The 24,538-nt window shown below is 39.6% G+C and overlaps 1 protein-coding gene across 1 annotated transcript in view; it reads right to left on the bottom strand.

The window, feature by feature from the left end:
- Positions 1 to 438: 438 nt before the first annotated feature.
- The window catches only part of Arms (Ankyrin repeat-rich membrane spanning), a 707,292-nt gene continuing 683,192 nt past the window's right edge, over positions 439 to 24,538 (bottom strand). The window contains exon 29 of the mRNA XM_070095086.1: positions 439 to 5,388. Coding sequence (XP_069951187.1) covers positions 4,855 to 5,388 — 534 coding nt within the window. The 3' untranslated portion in view covers positions 439 to 4,854. The remainder of the gene's footprint in view (positions 5,389 to 24,538) is intronic.

The raw sequence follows: 24,538 nt of genomic DNA, 5'->3' as shown, positions 1-24,538 counted from the left end.
CATCTCACCCACTCTCTCATTTGCTCTCTTTTTACATTGCTTCACCACTCTCTTAACTTCTCTCTTTTTCTCCATATACTCTTCCCTCCTTGCATCACTTCTACTTTGTAAAAACTTCTCATATGCTAACTTTTTCTCCCTTACTACTCTCTTTACATCATCATTCCACCAATCGCTCCTCTTCCCTCCTGCACCCACTTTCCTGTAACCACAAACTTCTGCTGAACACTCTAACACTACATTTTTAAACCTACCCCATACCTCTTCGACCCCATTGCCTATGCTCTCATTAGCCCATCTATCCTCCAATAGCTGTTTATATCTTACCCTAACTGCCTCCTCTTTTAGTTTATAAACCTTCACCTCTCTCTTCCCTGATGCTTCTATTCTCCTTGTATCCCATCTACCTTTTACTCTCAGTGTAGCTACAACTAGAAAGTGATCTGATATATCTGTGGCCCCTCTATAAACATGTACATCCTGAAGTCTACTCAACAGTCTTTTATCTACCAATACATAATCCAACAAACTACTGTCATTTCGCCCTACATCATATCGTGTATACTTATTTATCCTCTTTTTCTTAAAATATGTATTACCTATAACTAAACCCCTTTCTATACAAAGTTCAATCAAAGGGCTCCCATTATCATTTACACCTGGCACCCCAAACTTACCTACCACACCCTCTCTAAAAGTTTCTCCTACTTTAGCATTCAAGTCCCCTACCACAATTACTCTCTCACTTGGTTCAAAGGCTCCTATACATTCACTTAACATCTCCCAAAATCTCTCTCTCTCCTCTGCATTCCTCTCTTCTCCAGGTGCATACACGCTTATTATGACCCACTTCTCGCATCCAACCTTTACTTTAATCCACATAATTCTTGAATTTACACATTCATATTCTCTTTTCTCCTTCCATAACTGATCATTTAACATTACTGCTACCCCTTCCTTTGCTCTAACTCTCTCAGATACTCCAGATTTAATCCCATTTATTTCCCCCCACTGAAACTCTCCTACCCCCTTCAGCTTTGTTTCGCTTAGGGCCAGGACATCCAACTTCTTTTCATTCATAACATCAGCAATCATCTGTTTCTTGTCATCCGCACTACATCCACGCACATTTAAGCAACCCAGTTTTATAAAGTTTTTCTTCTTCTCTTTTTTAGTAATTGTATACAGGAGAAGGGGTTACTAGCCCATTGCTCCCGGCATTTTAGTCGCCTCATACGACACGCATGGCTTACGGAGGAAAGATTCTTTTCCACTTCCCCATGGACAATAGAAGAAATAAAAAAGAACAAGAGCTATTTAGAAAAAGGAGAAAAACCTAGATGTATGTATATATATATATGCATGTGTGTGTCTGTGAAGTGTGACCAAAGTGTAAGTAGGAGTAGCAAGATATCCCTGTTATCTTAGCGTGTTTATGAGACAGAAAAAGAAACCAGCAATCCTACCATCATGCAAAACAGTTACAGGTTTTTGTTTCACAGTCATCTGGCAGGATGGTAGTACTTCCCTGGGTGGTTGCTGTCTACCAACCTACTATATATATATATATATATATATATATATATAATAGTACTAAACTGTAATACATCATATTGTAAATTGCTTTAAATTGTTACATTGTAATGCTGTAATCTTTATTAACTAATTCAATAGTGTAATAAGTTTCTACTAGACTTATCAAAACCATGTAGCATCACCTGATAGAATATACAGTTCTACTGTACTCACTGTAACTCATCTAATGACCATATGAACTATTATTGCCTTACCAATCTTATGTTAATCTTTAGGTTTTCCCAAAATGCTCTGCATATAAAGGGGCTTTTGGCATGTACTCCCAACTATTATATTCCTCTGTACAACCATGTAATTTGTCAAAATAAACATTTATATATATATATATATATATATATATATATATATATATATATATATATATATATATATATATATATATATATATATATATATATATATATATATATATATATATATATATATATATATATATATGAATCACAGCTAAGGAAATCATTCCTAATATCACAAGATATTTGTTCCATGACTGATTTTGTTCAGAAAATTGTTCTTGTTTCACTTGGGGACTGTGCTTGTTCCAATAATGTTTTGTCTTGGTCGAGTTGCAACTGTGTGTGGGGGGGGGCAAGTATCAATATACAGTCACCCTGATAATAAAGCTCCTCTGTATACATACAAGTTCCTCTATATATGGTCAGTTCCCTTATGAAGCTCTATATACAGTTCTCTTATAGAGCTTCTCTATATACAGTTAGTTCCTCTATATGCACTCAGTTCTCTTATAAAGCTCTATATATATAGTCAGTTCTCTTATAAAACTCTATGTACAGTCAGTTCTCTTATATAGTCACCTTTTATAAAGGTCCTCTAAATAGTCAGCTCAAAAGTAAAGCTCCTTTATATACAATCAGTTATTATAAAGCTCCTCTATATAGTCCTCTCTTATGAAGTTCCTCTATATACTGTAAGGTTTATTATAAAACTCCTCTGTATACAATCATTTCTCTAATAAAGCTCCTCTAGGTGGTCAGCTCTTTTAAAGCTCCTCTATATAGAGTCAGCTTTCTTACAAAGCTCTTGTATTCAGTGAAATTTTTCATGTGACTGAAAAAGTTCATCCAATACTGAGCAGCACAGACTGTGAACTTCTTCAGTTACATATACGTACGTAAAAAAATCACATACAGAAAGCTGGCTGTATTCAGGAGAGCTTTATAAGACTGTAATTCTGTGAAGTGACTGGGTTTCAAACCGGTGGTTTCGCCATCACAGAACTACCAGCATGTTGGGCACAGAAAAAAAAGTTACATTCCATGACAACTGATTCCACTTACTCCATTATGGAAAAAATGGGAGGAAATAAAAACTAGAATAGAGTATAAAACCAAGTCTAACCACACGATAAAGCATAAGTCTAATGGGAGGGACTTGGGAGTGATAATGTTAGAGGATATCACCTTCAAGGACCCCAATGATGTCACTATAACAACTGCAAGGAAAGTGATAGGATGGACAATGACAACCTTCAGAATGATTGGTTGGATAACTAGAACCTTCAAAATGACAGGCTGGTTAACTAGAACATTCAAAATGATAGGCTGGATAACTAGAACCTTCAAAACAAGTGATCCTGTTTAAGTCGCTTGTTCTCTCTAGGCTGGAATATTGCTGTACACTTAACAGCAACTTTCAAGACAGGTGAAATTGTTGACCTGGAATGCAGAAGAGAATGATACATCATAATTTACACCTGGAAAATCCTAGACAGACTGAGACATTATAAGAAGAATGACTCTAAATAGAGGAGTGTATGACAGGGTGGATAGGGGGGCAATGTGGCAGATGTTGCAGGTGTATGGTATAGGAGGTAGGTTACTGAAAGCAGTAAAGTGTTTTTGTGAGGATAGTGAGGTTCAGGTTAGAGTATGTAGGAAAGAGGGAGATTATTTCCCAGTAAAAGTAGGCCTTAGACAAGGATGTGTGATGTCACCATGGTTGTTTAACATATTTGTAGATGGGGTTGTAAGAGAAGTAAATGTGAGGGTCTTGGCAAGAGGAGTGGAGTTAAAAGATAAAGAATCACACATAAAGTGGGAGTTGTCACAGTTGCTCTTTGCTGATGACACTGTGCTCTTGGGAGATTCTGAAGAGAAGTTGCAGAGGTTGGTGGATGAATTTGGTTGGGTATGTAAAAGAAGAAAATTAAAAGTGAATACAGGAAAGAGTAAGGTTATGAGGATAACAAAAAGATTACTTGATGAAAGATTGGATATCAGATTGGAGGAAGAGAGTATGGAGGAGGTGAATGTATTCAGATATTTGGGAGTGGACGTGTCAGCGGATGGGCCTATGAAAGATGAGGTGAATCATAGAATTGATGAGGGGAAAAGGGTGAGCGGTGCACTTAGGAGTCTGTGGAGGCAAAGAGGGGAATGTATGAGACTATAGTTTTACCAACGCTCTTATATGGGTGTCAAGCATGGGTGATGAATGTTGCAGTGAGGAGAAGGCTGGAGGCAGTGGAGATGTCATGTCTGAGGGCAATGTGTGGTGTGAATATAATGCAGAGAATTCGTAGTTTGGAAGTTAGAAGGAGGTGGGGGATTGCCAAAACTGTTGTCCAGAGGGCTGAGGAAGGGTTGTTGAGGTGGTTCGGACATGTAGAGAATGGAGCGAAACAGAATGACTTCAAAGAGTATATGAGTCTGTAGTGGAAGGAAGGCGGGGTAGGGGTCGGCCTAGGAAAGGTTGGAGGGAGGGGGGTAAAGGAGGTTTTGTGTGCGAGGGGCTTGGACTTCCAGCAGGCATATGTGAGCGTGTTTGATAGGAGTGAATGGAGACAAATGGTTTTTAATACTTGACGTGCTGTTGGAGTGTGAGCAAAGTAACATTTATGAAGGGATTCAGGGAAACTGGCAGGCCGGACTTGAGTCCAGGAGATGGGAAGTATAGTGCCTGCACTCTGAAGGAGGGGTGTTAATGTTACAGTTTAAAAACTGTAGTGTAAAGCACCCTTCTGGCAAGACAGTGATGGAGTGAATGATGGTGAAAGTTTTTCTTTTTTGGGCCACCCTGCCTTGGTGGGAATCAGCCAGTGTGTTAATAAAAAATAAAAAAAAATAAAAAAGTTTTATGAAAGCTAGAGAGAAGTTGCATAAACTGACTGTAGATGAGCTTTATAATAGAACTGAATGTATTTAGAGGAATTTTCTAAGATAAGTATAATTAAAAATTAAATGAAGTATATTTTCAACTGTGACTGTCTTGCCATTATCGTATCTAGTCTAGAGTACTTCAGACTGGAGTCTCTCGGTCAGCTGAGGGTAATTTAAATGTTATGTGAGCGGTAGGCGAGACCTCAAGTGCATCCTGGCGTAGCAGCGGTGTAATGGGTCGACTGGTGGGGTTGGAACAATGATTGACAAGCTGAGTGTCGTCAGGAAGAGGGGTGGGGGAGGGGGAAGAGTGGGTGGGCGTGGTACAGGTGAGGGGTGGCGTTGCCAGCACCAGTGGCGAGGTCTCAGCTTCATCAGAGGGCTCTCTGGAGGTAGAGTCATGGGAGCTCAGGGCTCGGTGGAGCTTGTTCTTCAGTCGCCGCAGCTTCTCCAGAGATGTGGAGGAGAACTGCTCAGCCAGGGTCACGTGCTTCATCGCCGCCAGTGCTTCAGGGAGGTCTGGCAGGGAGGCTAGAGGAACATCATCATTGGAATATTGATCTGCTTGTGGTGTCGCCGGGCTCGACGCCGTCCGATCTCGAAGACCACGACCCAAGTTGAGCGACTGTGGACGATCTCGACGTAATGGAGATGAAGAATTTGAAAAGGATATCTGTAAAAAAAAATAATGTGACTGGTGCTGTCATGATATATTGTACAAAATTATATAAAGGATCATTATAGATGGAAAATGACAGAGTGATACATTGTATATATGGTAGATATGTGAGTCAACACATGTTAAAGAAAATCACAATAAACAACTGTTAATGAATATAATAAGACTGGTCAGGGACTCGAAGTGTGGTCCTGCCTGGTACAGGTCAAGCACTGTTGGTACTGTACCAGAGAGGTTACAATAAGATGATTTTAGGTTCTTGTATCAGCAATGATTGAGACCTGGCTCATACCACAATACCAGAAGCTATCATGGTACAACTATTTTCATACCAAGGTATGACAATAGTTGTAACATGAAGGACTTCGGGACTGACCACCTTCTATCAAGACTGGGGGACTCGCCACCTTCTCTCAAGCCTGAGGGACTGACCATCTACTATCAAGACTGAGGGACTGACCACCTATCAGAACTGAGGGACCGACCACCTTCTATCAAGACTGAGGGACTGACTACCTTCTATCAAGACTGAGGGACTGACCACCTTCTATTAAGACTGAGGGGCCTCACCACCTTCTGTAAAGACTGAAGGACTGACCACCTACTATCAAGACACATATGCAACATCTGGGTATCTTTATTGTAGACGTTTTGCCATCCAGTGGCTTTATCAATACAAATTCCAGGCTCCTTGCTTCTGCTTCAGAATCTACACGACTATGGTGCTCTTCGCACCAACTCCAAGGTTGAGGGACTGATTACCTCATTTTCTGTATATAGTCCTACTGTCTTCAAGTTATGTCCTGGAATTTGTATTGATAAAGCCACTGGATGGTGAAACGTCTACAATAAAGATACCCAGATGTTGCATATGTGTCTTAGCTTCATCTTGTCGGTATTGTATACCATTCTTGTACAACTGATCACCTTCAATCAAGGCTGAGGGGAGTTAGTTTAATATGTTTATTATGCACCCCATACCCATCCTGTGGGTGGTAGTCAAAAGATTACAGAGGTACATAATTGGTCCAGGGACTGGACTCCAAAGTTTTGATAGCTGAACTAGGTACAAAGGTAATGAACTCACAAGTTACAAAGGTAATGAATCCTGTAAGAATAGTTACTTACGTTTATACATGGCTACAATCATGAACAAATTATAGAGTAATGAGCAATTCACACTTCCACACCCGGTCACAACTGTAATGAGTTATTGGTGCAAATATTGATTGTTGAGTCACACACACATGGGGCCAGGAGCTGAGTCTCGACCCCTGCAACCACAATTAGGTGAGTACACAAACACACATGTCAAGAAGTTAGAGAAAGTACAAAGGTTAATAATAATAATAATATAATATAATCTTTATTTACTACAAGTACATGTACATGGTATACAGTCCTAGCTGACAACAATGACATACTACTACATAGAAAGCCACTTGTTATGCTGAGCATCTCGGGCAAATTAGGTCAGTGTCCCAGGATGCGACCCACACCAGTCGACTAACACCCAGGTACCCATTTTATTGATGGGGAACATAAACAACAGGTGGAAAGAAACACACCCAATGTTTCTACTCTGGCTGGGAATCGAACCCAGGCCCTCGCCGTGTGATGCGAGAGCATTAACCACCAGGCCAACAAGGCTAGTCCCAGAGCTCAGGGGAATGTCGTACAAGGAAAGGTTGAGGGAAATCGGACTGACGACACTGGAGGACAGAAGGGTCAGAGGAGACATGATAACGACATACAAGATACTGCGGGGAATAGACAAGGTGGACAGAGATAGGATGTTCCAGAGAGGGGACACAGAAACAAGGGGTCACAACTGGAAGCTGAAGACTCAGACGAATCACAGGGACGTTAGGAAGTATTTCTTCAGTCATAGTCGTCAGGAAGTGGAATAGCCTAGCAAGTGAAGTAGTGGAGGCAGGAACCATACATAGTTTTAAGAAAAGGTATGACAAAGCTCAGGAAGCATAGAGGGAGAGGACCTAGTCACGATCAGTGAAGAGGCGGGGCCAGGAGCTGAGTCTCGACCCCTGTAACCACAATTAGGAGAGTACAATTAGGTGAGCACACATGCACGCGCACACACACACACACACACACACACAGGAGCTTGGACTCGACCCCTGCAACCTCAACTAGGTGAGTACACAAACACACACACACATGGTAATGCATTATTTACATCTAGCAAAGTCAGGGTATTTCTCCAGAATGGTCTGTAATATACCACTGTGGATAAAATACTTTGCCATTTCTTGAACATTTCTGAGTGAGTTGTCTCTAAATTCATTAATTTTATCGCACTCCAGTACAAAATGACGCAAGGTGTGACAATAGTCCATCTGGCAAAGTTCACATTTCGTTTGATCTACATCTGGTGGTGGTGATTTAACCTGCCAAAGATACTTGTAACCCAGCCGGAGCCGAGCGGTAGTTACATCCAAGAGTCTGCTTATTTTGTTGGATGCACCATAGACATGTGGCTCCTCCTGCATGATAGAATGATGATAGATGGACTGACTGGTGTCAATCTCCCTGAGTCTTAAGTCAATAAAATTCAGTTAAAGTTCTTTTCATATTATTGTTGTCAAACTATTACCTGACAACCCAAGATTGTAATCTACCCCCTCTTTGAAAGCATACAGCTTAGCCAATTTATCAGTTCTATCATGCATCCGAAGACCAATGTGAGATGGAATCCACAGCATGTGCACTCTGACACCACTGTCCACAATCTTACCATACCTATGTCTGGCTTCTGACATAAGCATGCCACAATTTATACTTAATGAGTTGAGAGCACTTATGGATGACAGAGAATCAGTTACAATTAAACTGTCAATCTTAGATACATAGATGCATTTCAGTGCAAGGAGTATGGCAAACAGTTCTGTCTGAAGGGTAGAGGCCCAATTATTGATGCGTGCTCCAATTTCTTTAAGAGAGCCATCACTATGTACGACAACAGCAGCACTACCAGCTGCACCAGTGGATTGGTGAACAGAACCATCAACGTAAATAATTTGCGAGAGTGTGTGCTGTGTGACTAAGTTATCAATACAGCTTAAGGCCTCATGTTTGGCTTCAAGGCAAAGTTTTGGTTGTGATTTAAGAAGTAGTTTGGGGGGAAATGGAGGAATGGTAGTTTGGAATGGGGTAATGTCCCATGGCAGAATCAGAGTAAAGTGCAGATAATACCCACAGTCCACAGTTAGTGTTATATTGTCATAAATTTGTGCCCCCCTAAAATTCTAATACCCCAACTACTTTTGATTGTCATTCTACCTCATAGTCTTAATTTGTTTAATATCTACGGAATCTATCTCCTTTTTTTACAACTTACCGCATCACTGTTCCATCTTATTTTATTATAAACTAGCCATAACTTGTCCTCAATAATTCTACCTCACTTTAAGAAATACTCAATTGCCCAATTTTATTCTAAAATCCCTATTATTGCCCAATTTTGCTTTAAACTATATTGATCAAATTTATTGTAAACTTCTTTTATTGACCATTTTATTCTATACTTTTTTAAACTAGTATTTTCAACTACAACTTTTATATTATCCTGTCTACCATCTTACTAGCATATTATAACCAAGTCATTGCCATTTTTTTTTTTTTTTTTTTTTTTTTTCTACCTTGTATATTTTATCTTGTCAATTTAAATCTAGTTATACTCTAATTCTTGTAAACAACTTATATAAGACCTTAGTGCAATTACAATTGAGAGTCTTGTGCCTTTTTTATATTATTAGATTAAACTCAGTTGTACTATAGTCAATACCAAATTCATTATATTAGACCATAGTGCAATTACTAGTGAGAAACTGGTGCTATTTTTAATTTGTATTTTTATATTATTAGATTAAATCTAGTTGTACTATAGCTCATTCTAGCTCAAAACATAGACTCCACAAAAGTCATTATATTAGACCTTAGTGCAATTACAAGTGAGAGTCTTGTTCTATTTTAAATTTGTATTTTTATATTACTAGTTTATACCTAGTTGTACTTTAGTTCATCCCAGCACAACACATAGACAACATCAACTTCATTATGTGTAGTAGTGACTATACTCTATATGACCAAAATACTCTAGCTATATACTTATCCAAACTTCCCACCACTACAGATATCAGTACTAGAACTTAACACACAACTCAGGATATAAATAACCATAATTTAAACCTAGAATATGATTGATCACGTTGACCCTGATCTAAACCTCCATAATCTGACACCCAATCAAAACCTATTGGAAAGTAACTGCCTTTATTACACAACATCACAATCCAGCACTATCCTAAACAATGCTAAAAAGTCTATCAGTACTTAACTACAACATCAGGTCCTTAAGCAAACACTATGATGACCTCCTGGCACTCCTTGAATCACTAAAGACACCCTTCTCCTGCATTATTCTTACTGAGACCTGGCTTAAGCAGGACACAATAGATATCTACCCTCTACCAGGATACACAGCAATTCACAACTGCAGACCAAACCCTGTTGGGGGTGGTATTGCAATCTATTACTCTAACCAGTTATCTTGTATTAGCACCATTTGCTTTAGTGATGAATATGGGGAATACATTTTTGCTAATTTTACTGTAAAAAACCTTAAGACACCTATAACAATCGGTGCCATTTACCGGATACCTCACACAAACATCCCAAATTTCAATGAGAAATTAAAGTCACTAATAACAAACAGACAAATGAATAAGCACCACCTTCTCTTAGCTGGAGACTTCAACATCATCCTTGGCTTACTAGATGATCAGCCTGTAACTGATTTCATCAACAATATGAACAACACACTTCTCATACCAACAATAACTAAACCTACCAGGCTCACTGAGACAAGTGCAACCATAATAGATCACATATGGACCAATATACTAGCCCCCCTTAAATCAGGGATAATTACAGATAGCACTACGGACCACTACCCTACCTTCCTCGTGACAAACATTAGTAAACCACCACTTGAATACAACAAAGTCTCATTTAGACTCCATGACGTGGCCTCAATAAGGAAGTTCACAGCTGACCTAGAGATTGTTGACTGGCCTACAGAAATCTCCAAGGCCAATGGTATTGATGACTGGACAGACATTTTTCTTAACAAATTACTTAGACTATACAACAAACATTGTCCTATAAAAACGAAACAGATCACAAACAAACGGCTTGGTTGCCCATGGCTAACCAGCACCATTCTGAAATCCATTGACAAGAAACACCAATATGAAAAGCAATATAGACAGGGCTTAATACACAAAGATATTCTTAAACACTATTCATCAGTTCTCACCAAAGTAATAAAGAAAGCCAAACAACTATACTACTCCAGTAGATTCACAGACACTAGAGGAGATATAAAAAAGACCTGGAAAACACTCTCTCAGATTCTAGGGACCCACAAACTGAAAAAAAACAAGAATATTGTCCTAACTAAACCTAATGAAACACCACTACATCCCACTGACACAGCTAACAAGATAAACTACTTCTTCTCAACCATAGGATCTAATCTCGCCAATAAAATTCCACATACCAATGCCCATGCCGGGGACTACCTAGATGGGAATTTCCCAAATTCCTTCTATCTTGCACCAACTGAGCCCTCGGAAGTCACCGAGATTATAAAGTCACTTAAAAACAACTCAGGGAATCTGTCTAATGTCCCACCATTACTGTACAAGTGAGCGGCCCATATCCTTTCGCATGCTATTTCATTACTTTTTAACAAGTCACTAGAAACTAGCACCTTCCCGAAACTACTCAAGATGGCAAGAGTTACACCAATACATAAAGGTCGTGACCCTACAGACTTAAACAACTGTAGGCCAATATCAAACTTACCATTGCTATCCAAAATCTTTGAGAAACTCGTGCATAGGAGACTATATTCATTTATAACAGCACAAAACATACTCAACCCCTGCCAATTTGGATTCAGGAAAAATAAAAGCACTAATGATGCAATCATAAAAATGCTAGATCTGCTTTACACAGCATTGGAAAATAAGGAATATCCACTAGGAATTTTTATTGACCTAAGAAAAGCTTTTGACACAGTAGACCACGACATCCTACTCCACAAACTTGACCATTACGGTATAAGAGGCCATGTGCTTGCTTATTTCAAATCTTACCTTACTAATAGGTATCAGTATGTCACCATTAAAGACCCAGCATCAACAACACGGCCACTTGATACTGGAGTTCCGCAGGGAAGTGTCCTTGGTCCCCTGCACTTCCTCATATACATCAATGATCTTCCAAACGTATCCCAACACCTGAAACCCATTCTCTTTGCCGACGACATGACTTATGTCATCTCTCACCCTAATCTTGCCACCCTCAACACCATTGTTAACGAGGAGCTGATCAAAATATCGACTTGGATGACAGCCAATAAACTTACGCTTAACACTGACAAAACCTACTATATTATGTTTGGTAGAAGAGCAGGAGATGCACAAATTAACATTAAGATCGACAGCACTCTAATTACCAGACTTAATGAGGGCAAATTTCTAGGCCTATACCTTGAGAACAACCTGAATTTCAGCACCCATATTCAACACATAACCAAAAAAGTATCCGAAACGGTTGGGATCGTCTCCAAGATACGATACTACGTGCCACAAAATGCCCTTCTCACACTATACCACTCACTTATTTATCCATACCTCACCTATGCTATTTGTGCTTGGGGATCAACTGCAGCAACACACCTAAAGCCAATAATAATCCAACAAAAAGCTGCATTATGAATAATCACTTAATCCCATCCCTGGCAACACACCCCCTCACTCTTCATAGATCTAAACCTATTCCCTGTTCAGTACATCCACACTTACTACTGTGCAATCTACATCTACAGGACCTTAAACTCCAATATCAACCTTGACCTAAAATGCTTTCTTGATAGTTGTGACAGAACCCACAGGCATAACACCAGACACAAACATCTCTATGACATTCCCCGTGTCCGACTAAACCTTTACAAAAATTCAATGTATGTCAAAGGCCCTAAAATCTGGAACACCCTACCTGAGAACTCTAGAACTGCAGACACATTCATCACCTTCAAAACTACCATTAGAAAACATCTTATCTCCCTGATACACCCCATCAACTAACTACACGAATACCACCTGGTGGTTCACACTTACACTCACTCACCCATCTGACCATAAACAGAAATATTAATCTCAATCTTAAAATAATGAATCTTATGATACTCCAATACTGAAACTATGTACTGTGCCAAAACAAAAGCATTCACATTGCTAAACTCACAAGCTAGTATTTAGTCACTTAGCCATAATACCAACTTACCTCATAATTTGTAATATTTTAAAATAAAGAATTAAATTAAGTCTGCCCGAAATGCCTAGCCATGCTAGGCGTTCTAGTGGTACACTCTGTAATCATTATTTAACTACATGTAAACCACACAACAACCAAATTCTGTAAATTCAACATTGTAATCTTTATAGAGAATAAACTTTGAATTTGAATTTGAATTTGAATACCAGGCGACGTGGAGTTGCCCTTAGTTAGTGCTGCATCAAGTTCATAATTAGTGAAAGGAATGTTGCAGTCATCATCCTTGCTGAGCATAAAGCAAACAAGTCTCTCCCTTGCATCATATTTGTCATTTAATTTTGCCTGTGTGGTACTGGGAAGATTGTCATAGCTAGATGTAGCAGCCCAAGCACTGACTAACTCATTCGCCCTGTGTAAGGGATGAGGGTGCACGATCTGCCCAGTTCTGTTACCCTTAATTCTATTAATGTCCCTCCATGCCCGGCTAAGTGGGGTGTGAGCATTAAGACCGTTGACAAATTTTTCCAGTCTGTTTTCCGCAGCTCTGTCATACGCTCTCTGGCAGCAGCAAGGGCAGTTTGAAAGAGCCTCAGCATTCCAGGGGTACGATGTTTTCTATAGGTTAGGCCTAGTCTGCGAGCAGTACGTTTCAGTGTATGAAGTTTAAAATCATTGTAATAAGTATGGTTTTTAAAGGAGGTATGATTATTATGGAAGATTGTTGGGTTTAGAGTACCAAAAGGTTTCAGTGGCTCTAAGTAGTTCTGAATACTGTTCACAAGGTCATTGTTAAAGGTCTCTACAGAGGAACACTCATAGGAATTATACCAGTCAGTCACATGTGCAACAAAGTCATCATGCTGATCAGTGGGAACATTAAAATGTTTCCGTTTGAATATCCCACCAAGAAGGATAGTATTACCAATATCTAGTGAGGTTAGTCTAGGGAAATAATCAGACGCTATATCTGTTACAATGGAAGACTCACAGCTGGCAGAAGTAATGTTGAAGCCCAGACACAGATCAAGGACACCTCCATAGATATGTGTGGGTTCAAGGTCACCTACAATTTGCACATTATCATGAGCCAAGCATGCCTACGTTCTACAGTGCTGCTGGCATACCAGTGTTTCCTGTAGTGGCTTAGTTAAGAACAATTTAACGAGCATTGCAATACTGACTTTTTAAGTGGGACATGCCAGAGGTTCACCTATAAACATAGTAAGTTTGTGGTGATTTGCTTGTACACAGAGTGAACATTCATCTGTCATACTTGTGCTAGAAGTGTTAAGTGCTGTTTTCCACAACAGTTAATTGTCATTTGTAAGCCTGTATTAAGACTTTAAAAGGCTCAGAGTGTACTTCAGTGTAGCGACTCCTTACATTTGATAAATCAGTGTAATACATGCTCTGCTCAGTGCAACTGAACTATTAAATACGGTTACATAATCAAGTTGCTTGTCCTAGTGTCATTGTTGTGTTTTCCAATACATTTTCTCGTTCAGACTGAAACTTTACTGCTAAATTCCCAGTAATATTTCAAATTGCAGTGTTCATCTGTGGTGTGAGTGTGTAACTTATACTTTGTATTTTTACTGTGAACAAGCTTACTCCTGCATAATGTTCAGTTTCATGAATACTTTCTCTCTTGAGTAATTCGGTTACCTTTAAACTGTGTTAAGCAAGAGTCAGCCTGTTAACATCTATGTTTCTTGCCATCTCATCTAGTGGGTTTAGCGCCTAGTTAAAATTGTAATAGTAACAATTTGCAATCGTTATACTTCTAGTTATACATTGTGTAAATTGTTTTAGACTATTTGATCAACCGGATTGTAGTGTTTAACTTCTGATGCACCAAGTTAATGACTGCTGACTCGCACTGACACATAATAAACATATTAAGCTAAAACACTGGTAACTCTCCAGAAGCTGGGCCTAGTGAGTGACCTTGAGAAGTTGAGAGTGTGTTTATTATGACCAGCGGTGTACCACACTCACCTATATTTACATCAACACAAGTGTATTCTAAGTGATAAAGTGTACACTTGGTAGCACTTGTCATACATAGTAACGCGTGTGTAAGATTGTTTAGGTACTGGTTCATCTATCTACAGCTGCACACTTACGCTTGCATACATACATAACATATATAGTAACATGTGAGTTACCCAGGATGGACCAAGGAAGTCGACCACAGTGATTTATCTCATTGTCATTGTAACATTACCTAGTTACTGTTTTTTTTTTTTTTTTTTTTTTTTTTTAGTAATATTGTTTACAATCTATGGTTGGGGTAAGAGGTTGTCTTCAGCATTCATTGTGATGTCTGCTATATTATTATTTCAGTGAGGTACATTAGGTGGCAGTAGCCTGAACTAACTCAAGTGGAAGTTATCATTGAATTTGAACTCTTATTTAATGTGATATATGTCAGAATTCTAATTTTATGCTCAATATTACCTACTTTCTCTCTCTCTCTCTCTCTCTCTCTCTTCATCTTTGTAATTTGTGATAAGGTGTAAGACCTCGCCTGTACCATCCATTATATCATTATATGTACCATATTATTAACACACATACAAGAAGTCTCTGAATGTATTTTTAGTAAGGTGTGTATCGTATTAGGTAGTAGTAATCTGGGTTAAGTATAATTGGAAGTGTTCATTGAACTTGAACACTTGTGTCATATGATCTATTTTAGACTTTTGACTTTATAGTAAATATTTACTCTTGCATAAGCTATAAGGGAAAGATAAGCGAGGAATTCTTGTGTTGTGAGTCTTACACCAGATATCATCACTGGCAAACATGGCAACTGTCATAGAGGAACCTATTTCAGCAGGTGATGGAAATGATGATAGCTTCCAGACCTTTAAAAGTAAACAAAAGAGAAAAAGTGAGAAAGGGCTAGAGAGTCGACGTAGTCAGACTCACTTGACTCGTACACAATGTGACACTAAACGTCCTTGGTGCACAGAGGCTGCAAGAAGTCTTTCTTCAAAGGAAGAATGTGTTAAGCTGAACTTCCCTGACAACACCCTGCTGCCTGCTAAGTGTGCATGGCTAATGGAACCTGTAAAGATGCATCCTAACCCAAGGATCCAATTTAGGAAAAACACACACAACTTTGTGTTTGTGGAACATAATGAAGAACTGATCAATGATCTACTTAGTACACCTTATGGGGGTATTAAGCTGCTCCGATCTCCATCAGACACTCACCACTTTAAAAAATGGGTCAGTATCATAATCTTTGGATACCCCCTCTACATTGACCCATCCCATCTGACTCTCAGTGAGCATATCATCAAGCCTAAAAGACTTAAAGGAAAATCCCAAATTATTGCCAATTGGGTGGGTCCTGTACCCCTCCCCCGAAATATCTGGGTGCATGGTTTATGTTTCCTAAACATCGAAGTGTACCTACCTCCTAAACGTAGGTGTTACAAATGCCAGCACTATGGCCATGTTGCAGTAGACTGTGGAATACTGCATTCTTGGTGTGGTAAGTGTGCTGGGAAACATTCCACTAGAGAATGCACAGTAGGCTTTGACAGCCAAAAATTTAAGTGTATTAACTGTAAAGAAGTTGGGGTTACAGTTTCCCACAAGGACTGCAGTCAGAACCCAAACAATCTTCGATGTAAACCTGATAACAGTCCTTTAATGGTAACTGAGGATGAGGCCATCCAGTCTACCACAGCCAGATCTGAGACTGAACCTCTGCAAAGTGTGCAAGAACCCCACCTCACTGCAAAGGATTCTGGTGATACCAGAATGCCATCACACACACCAGCTGTGGAGGAGCTAGCCATCCCTGCTAGCACATGTGGAACTACTGGTCTGCCACTACAGATACCTATGGGTACACCTGAATATGAGGATGAGTTTGTCATTTTTCCCAATACACACAACTACAGCAGTCAGACGGACACCACACAGGTAACCCCCCCTGGAAATTGGAGATGAGTCAGATTCACAGGACCTACCTGCAATGAATGATGAAATAGACTTGCCACAGGCACCATCAGAGAACACTAATGCAACCATGGTACCGGTTAAGGTGATAGGTGTTAAAGAAAGCACTAACTCAGAAGTGCCATCCTCCGGAGAGGCATTGGATTCGCCTGACCTTCCTCATATTATAACAAATTTCCAGAAAAAAATTGAGCATCTTGAACAGATCCTGACATGTTTAATAAATATATGTAATCAGGATGATGCTCCTGAGCATGGTGGTGATGTCAAAAGTGCAGCAATCCCCGTTCAGCTTCCAGCAATTTGTAAGAAAGAAGCCCATGACTCTTGCCTTCAAAACTTGCCTTTTAACTGGCTGTCAAGATGCCGAAAAATGCTTAAAAATAAAGGTCCTGAAGAAAAAGACGTACAAACTATGCTATTTGCTCTTAAGTGCCTGCACACTGTAGTCAAAGCATAATAGTTTTACCATCTTATGAGCAAGAGATTGTAATAACTCACTACAATGGATACATTACAAATCTTTTCATGGAACATTGCTTCCATCAGGAAGCGGTTGCCTGACTTACATCATATTAGTGCAACCAAGAATATTGATGTCATCTGTTTGCAGGAATGTAGATTGAAAGATGAGCACCTCCACCAAACTTGCCTGGATATGCAGCTTATAACCTAAGGTCAACCAACTGTTGTGTGATGTATGTCAGAAAGAACTTGCCACATTCACTCCTTTCCTTGCAGAGTCGAGTTAACATGCAGTATCATGGCATCAAAGTATATGCAGGCGATTTTTCCATAAACATTTTTAATCTCTATGCCCCAGCGAACCAGCTTCGACCTGATGCTTTACCAGATCGCATCAATAGTGAACCTACCATCGTTCTTGGAGATTTTAATGCCAGACATAAGAATATTGGTGGGTCTATAACAAACACCAATGGAACTAAACTAGTGAAATTGCAAAATGAGCATGATAATGTTCGAATTGTGGGCACTACTGAGCCTACTCACATATATGGTGGCATACTAGATCTGTGTCTTGGATTTAATACATCATATACGATGCATGACTCTGTCATAGTTGATGATCTTCTATCTGATCACTTCCCAAGACTAACAACTGTCAATCTTGATCACATCTCCAGCAATCAAGGAGCTAAATACAGAAGGAGGAAACTTATCTCAAACCAGAACACAGAGACAACTTTATTAACCACTTGGATCAATGGTATAAGAATTACGAGCCCATTGGCACACAAAATTTAATGATGATTTAATTACCACTATTGAGAATGTTCTCACAGATCAAGTGGGCAGGAATAGGAAACAAAGACCCTCCACTATAAATAACAATAAAAACCAATGTAAATACTATAATGATCCACAGCTACGCAATCTAACACATGCAGCTAGGAGGATTGGTAAAGCATACCGTGAATGTAGAACGCCAGACCTGCTCAGAACGTTCCAAGCTGCACTAACAAATGCAAGGAATAGAAAGCAAGAACTTAGGCAACAGGAATGGGAACAGTTTGTTAGTGGATTAAATAGGTCCACCCCTTTAAGTTTGGCTTGGAAAGGTATAAATAAAATAACCAGGAAAAAGACTAGCAATGTTGCTCATCCCTTTCCTCTTGAAAAAGCATATGACCTCATAAATGACTGGTCCAAAACATCCAGGCATGAAAACCTTCCATCTCATATTAGAAAAAAATTAGAGAGTACTTCTGAAGAAATGTTGAAACTGATTAATTTTATGAGCCAAAATATTGATGAGAGTGATTGCCTCTTTACCGAGTATGAATTAGATAATGCATTAACTAAAGGTCGATCAACTGCTCCTGGAGAGGATGGTATAACCTATGATATTCTCAGAACTCTAAGGCACGTGCCTGATAACCCTTTGTTGGCACTGTATAATCTCAGTTACATTGAGGGTGTTCTTCCTACTTCCTGGACCAATAGCCTCATTGTGCCTATCCCTAAGCCCCAACAGCCTGATACATTTAGGCCGATCTCCTTAACTAGTTGTCTTTGTAAAACTTTTGAAAGAATGATACTTAACAGACTGTACTACAGAATCAGACACCAACTTTCCCTCTACCTCTATGGGTTCATGAAAGGTAAAAGTGTGCAGAACTGTATTTCCACCTTTCTCACTACACACACCTCTACTAGTTTTACCACTTTTCTTGATCTAAAATCTGCATTTGATATTGCGAACAGAACCGTTATACTACATGAACTAGCCAAAATGAATATTGGTGGTAGCTTACTCTGCTGGATAATAGGATACCTGTCAAATAGAGTATCCTCTGTCCTTTACCAAGGCTTCAGAAGTGATTCTAAAGAAATGTCTTTAGGTACACCGCAGGGAGGAGTTCTTAGTCCCATGCTATTTAATATTCTGATTAATGCTCTCCTAAATGCTCTACCTGCCTCACCTAAACATATAGCTATAAGCTATGCTGATGATATCATGATCCATACAACAGGGCATAAGAAGATGAATACCATTCTTAATGAAGTTCAAGCAATTTATAATCGACTAGGCCTCATAATATCTTCCTCTAAAACAAAGATATTAACAAGCAAACGACATCCCCCACCCATCTATTTGCAGAGTGAAATCATTAGCTACGTTAAAACTTACAGATATCTTGGTGTAGATGTACCCTTTAACAAATCCAATATACCACAACCAAACAAGAAATGCAAAGCTAGGCTAAATGCTCTCAAAGCTGTTGCTGGCTACAACCCCAACTATGGTGCTAATGTGAGAATCGTGAGAATGATGTACATAGCCTATGTTAGGTCCTTAGTTGATTATGCTGCTCCCATGTTGATATTAGCTAGAGAAAGTTCTCTCTGACTCTTGGAGTTAATGCAAAATGAAGCTCTCAGGATTATTCTTGGCTGTCCCAGATCTACAAAAGTTCTTAACATGAGGAAGGAGCTTGGTATTTCTAGTATCAGTGATAGGATTGTCGAGATTAACACTGTACTCGGTATTAGAATGTTGAGAAACGAACCAGACACTGTCACAATGAATCTTACCAAGTGTCTAGAGGTAAATACACACAGATCTAAATGGATTGTGAAAACATGCAATTACATTAAGTTTTATAACCTGCATGAACTGTATCACTGTAGGCAACAAGAGCATTTCACCCCTCCGTGGAAGATGTGTTCATTTAATATCACATACCTGCAAGTCCCTCTCAAGAAGCTCATTGCTAGTAATCCCTTCCTTAAATCTCTTGTTAGAGCAACTGCTCAAAAAGAAATTTCTCGCCTAGCTGGTAGTAATAAGTTATCACAAGTTATATACACTGATGGATCTAAACAGGAGTCTTCTGGCAGGGCTGCATCTGCTCTTGTTGCCACCTTCCTAGTTAAGAACGATAATAAATTTGTTGAGTTAGGCATAAGAATTAACAACTGGGCGTCTACACTGCACACTGAATTGTTTGCAATCCTAATGGCTCTAAAGCTAACCTATGACACTGAGCTTGACTCCATCATCATTACTGATTCTATGTCATCATTGAAGGCTCTTGACTCATATAATGACTCCAACAACATGCTCATTGGAGAAGCCAGGTATAGATGCTCAAAAATTAGGGACAAAGGAATTAATGTACAATTGCTATGGATCTCATCACACATTGGATTACTCCTTCATGATAAAGTTGATATGTTAGCCAAGAAGAGTACCCAGAAGGAGAATATAGAATATAGCATCTGCTAGAAAAATGACAGGATGGATAATGAGAACCTTCAAAACGAGGGATGCCAAGCCCATGATGACACTCTTCAAGTCACTTGTTCTATCTAGGCTGGAATATTGCTGCACACTAACAGCACCTTTCAAGGCAGGTGAAATTGGTGACCTAGAAAATGTACAGAGAACCTTCACGGCGCGCATAACGGAGATAAAACACCTCAATTACTGGGAGCGCTTGAGGTTCCTGAACCTGTATTCCCTGGAACGCAGGCGGGAGAGATACATGATTATATACACCTGGAAAATCCTAGAGGGACTAGTACCGAACTTGCACATGAAAATCACTCACTACGAAAGCAAAAGACTTGGCAGACGATGCAACATCCCCCCAATGAAAAGCAGGGGTGTCACTAGCACGTTAAGAGACCATACAATAAGTGTTAGGGGCCCAAGACTGTTCAACTGCCTCCCAGCATACATAAGGGGGATTACCAACAGACCCCTGGCAGTCTTCAAGCTGGCACTGGACAAGCACCTAAAGTCAGTTCCTGATCAGCCGGGCTGTGGCTCGTACGTTGGTTTGCGTGCAGCCAGCAGTAACAGCCTGGTTGATCAGGCTCTGATCCACCAGGAGGCCTGGTCACAGACCGGGCCGCGGGGGCATTGACCCCCCGAACTCTCTCCAGGTAAACTCCAGGTAACTGTGTCTGGCATTAGGAATAATATTAGGAGAGAAGTAAATAATGAAAATGATTGTTATAGGAATGCAGTTAGAAGCCTGAGTAGATCTATAACCCACTATGATAACATGAACGTAGATAAGTATGTTTATGGAGCAACGTGCAATGTGAACAGACTGACTGATGTTGTAGTGGCCAGGCTTAGGCTTGGTTACAAGTACTTCTGGCAGTTTGGGAGACACACAGATGATGATCAAACTAAATGTAAATTATGTGATCAGGCATATGGTCACTGTCTTGAACACTATGCTCTTAATTGTCCACTTATTGAGGAATACAGAGACAGACAGTATAATAACCTATGTGACATGTCAAGATATCTTATTAATGAAAATAAGATACCAGATATACTAAGCAAATTTCCTAAATTTGCTTGTAACAGATAAGTTAACTATAGATATGTAGATATAAATCCATATGTATTCCTGTTAATCCTTTGGGGCCTAGTTCCTAAGCCTTTTGTGTATCCATATGCTCTTGTGCTACCGTCCACAGGATGGATATGGGGTGCACAATAAACTAGCCACTTCGGTGGCAAAATCTAATCTAAAAAATTAAGAGTGACAACAGTTGATTGCCATTACGATTACCAAACTGTGAATTTCCAATGCTTTTGTGTCTCGCATTGTAATCGCCAATAATTAGAGTAGGTTCAGAATGAGCACAAGTTGGGAGCTCCAAGTAATTAAACTTATCAGCAGGAGCATACAAGTTAAATATGTTGAGAGCAGAGTTCCCTGTATAAATCCTAACACCGTGGTATTGTAGCCCCTCTGTTTTCTTATGTGCAAGAAATTGATGGGGAAGTGATTTTTTAATATATAGAATACAAGAGTTAGTAGATTTGAGGTTATATGCAACAAATGATGGTAATTTAGGGGTTGGGATTTTTCAGGGACTCTGCACTCTTGTAGACACACAACATCAATGGGTTCAGTGGTTACTTTATGATGAAGGTCAGGAAGTCTTTTTCTAAGTGATGCAATATTCCAGCTTAATATAGAAAGTTTATACGAGTTTTGATCCATTATAGTAGTCCTGGGATCTTGTTGAGTTTCTCAGCATAATGAAAAAATTGTTCATATGAATAGCAGAGGTTATCAATGTCAACAGTGTTACCCTGGTCCATGAGTTTTTTAAGTGCACTTCCAGTTGTAAGGCCTCATGGGAGTCTTTGTTTACTCAGAGCACAACGCTGTTCATGTGTGAATGTATGATAGGTGACACCACCACTCACATTCCCTCCCCCACGAACATTACAAGCATCACTATAACTGTCATCACCAACACCACTACCAACATTGTGTTCATTACATTTATCAACAGTATTGTATTCAACATTAATTTCAATGTGGTTAACCTCATCACACTCAGCACCACCACTTATATTACATTCATCACTATTACTAACATTATAGACACCACTGCCCTCATCACACTCTGCACCACCATTTATATTACACTCATCACTGTTACTAACATTAAGGACACCACTGCCTTCATCACACTTAAATTACACTCATCACTATTACTAACATCATAGACACCATTGCCTTCATTATGATGCTCACTATAGTTATCAACACAAGTACTGACCACATTCTATAAAGACTGAGGGATTGACCATCTACTATCAAGATGAAGGGACTGACCACATTCTATCAAGACTGAGGGACTGACCTACCTGTCTTCATGGCCATTGGCAACAACAGTGATCGGGCATGCACCATAGCAAATTGTACTCTATTAAACTACTTTCAGGTTTATGGCCATCTTCTTAACACCATTGCCATACTTGGGAGACTGCTCTCTCCTGGCTCAGCAGTGGCTGTACTCACCTTACCCATGAGTACCTCATGGAACGACGCCCTCTTCCTCTGTGTGGGGTTTGTCGAGTCCCTATTTCAGTTCTTCACTTTCTTGTCAATTGCTCAGTTTACCAATGAGCTTGCAGGATTTACCTCCAATGCCATTGCCACCCTACCACTCTTACCTTATCTTCCCTTTTTGCAGATGGCCCTGCCTTTGACTTACAATAACTTTTTTACTTTTTGTCAGCAACTGCTTTATTGTACGAACTTTGACACATAACCCTTAGCATCCCTTTTGGCACTTTTCTCCCCTCCCCTCACCTGCAGCACTTTATGACCCTTGTCGGCTTAGTGCTTTCTTTGATTATAATAATGAGGGACTGACCACCTTCTATCAAGACTGAAGAGACCGATCACCTTCTATGAAAACTGAGGGGCCTGACCACCTTCCATCAAGACTGAGAGACTGACCACCACCTATCAAGTCTGAGGGACTGACAACCACCTATCAAGACTGAGGGACACCCATGTGCTGTACAAGTGTTTTATTTGCTACTATTTGTGGCACTTAAACTAAAACACTAACCAGTGCTCTTTAAAACTCACTGCTGGTCTCTCACTGAGGTAGTGTGACCCACAACAAAGAGGAAACACATTCACCATTATTCAGTCAACAGCTGTGTTATAAATAATGCTACTGAGGTTTCTGCAATAATAAATTCATATTCATGCTGCAATTTGTCATGTTACACCACTATTGTTTAGAAGAGCATGTGTTGCCACCCACCATTACAATATTGTTCAACAAATCAACAGAAAGCAACACTGCCACCAATGCTCGAGACAACAAGGGTTAACCCAGTATATAAATTGCAATCAACACATCAGAAGCTTGCAGTGTTGCAGAAAAGAGGAGGAGGTCCAAGCAAATACATTCCAAGGAAGTGCCTTTGCTCCAGCAAAGGCACCTCCTCTGAACATATTTGCTTGGACCTCCTCCTCCTTTCTGCAACATTGCAAGCTCCTGATGAACTGTTGATTGCAACATAGAAAAGGAGACAACCTGTGTAAATAACTAAGACTTACATCTTGCCGCTGTTATCCAAAAAATTATAAAAATTTATTGACAAGAGATTAAAGAGCCTCCATATCCACGAATTTGGTATCCACTGTTTCAGTTATCCAGGGTTTACCATGGCCCAAAAATAACCAATAATATTGGTTAATAATGACCCCATAGTGCACAAGTAGTGATGATGGTAGCTGTTCAAAGCCTAAGAGAAGCCATCAAATGCTTCCCATCACTGACAAAGGTGATAATTCTAGACTTATTGTGCATAATTTATTAATTAAACTTATCACTTTATGACGTGCTGTTGGAGTGTGAGCAAAGTAACATTTATGAAGGGGTTCAGGGAAACCGGCAGGCCGGACTTGAGTCCTGGAGATGGGAAGTACAGTGCCTGCACTCTGAAGGAGGGGTGTTAATGTTGCAGTTTAAAAACTGTAGTGTAAAGCACCCT

The sequence above is a fragment of the Cherax quadricarinatus genome, chromosome 49 (assembly GCF_038502225.1).
Source record: "Cherax quadricarinatus isolate ZL_2023a chromosome 49, ASM3850222v1, whole genome shotgun sequence".
NCBI classification, from domain to species: Eukaryota; Metazoa; Arthropoda; class Malacostraca; order Decapoda; family Parastacidae; genus Cherax; species Cherax quadricarinatus.
Note: the sequence above shows the minus strand (reverse complement) of the source record. Positions and strands in the feature narration are given on the sequence as shown.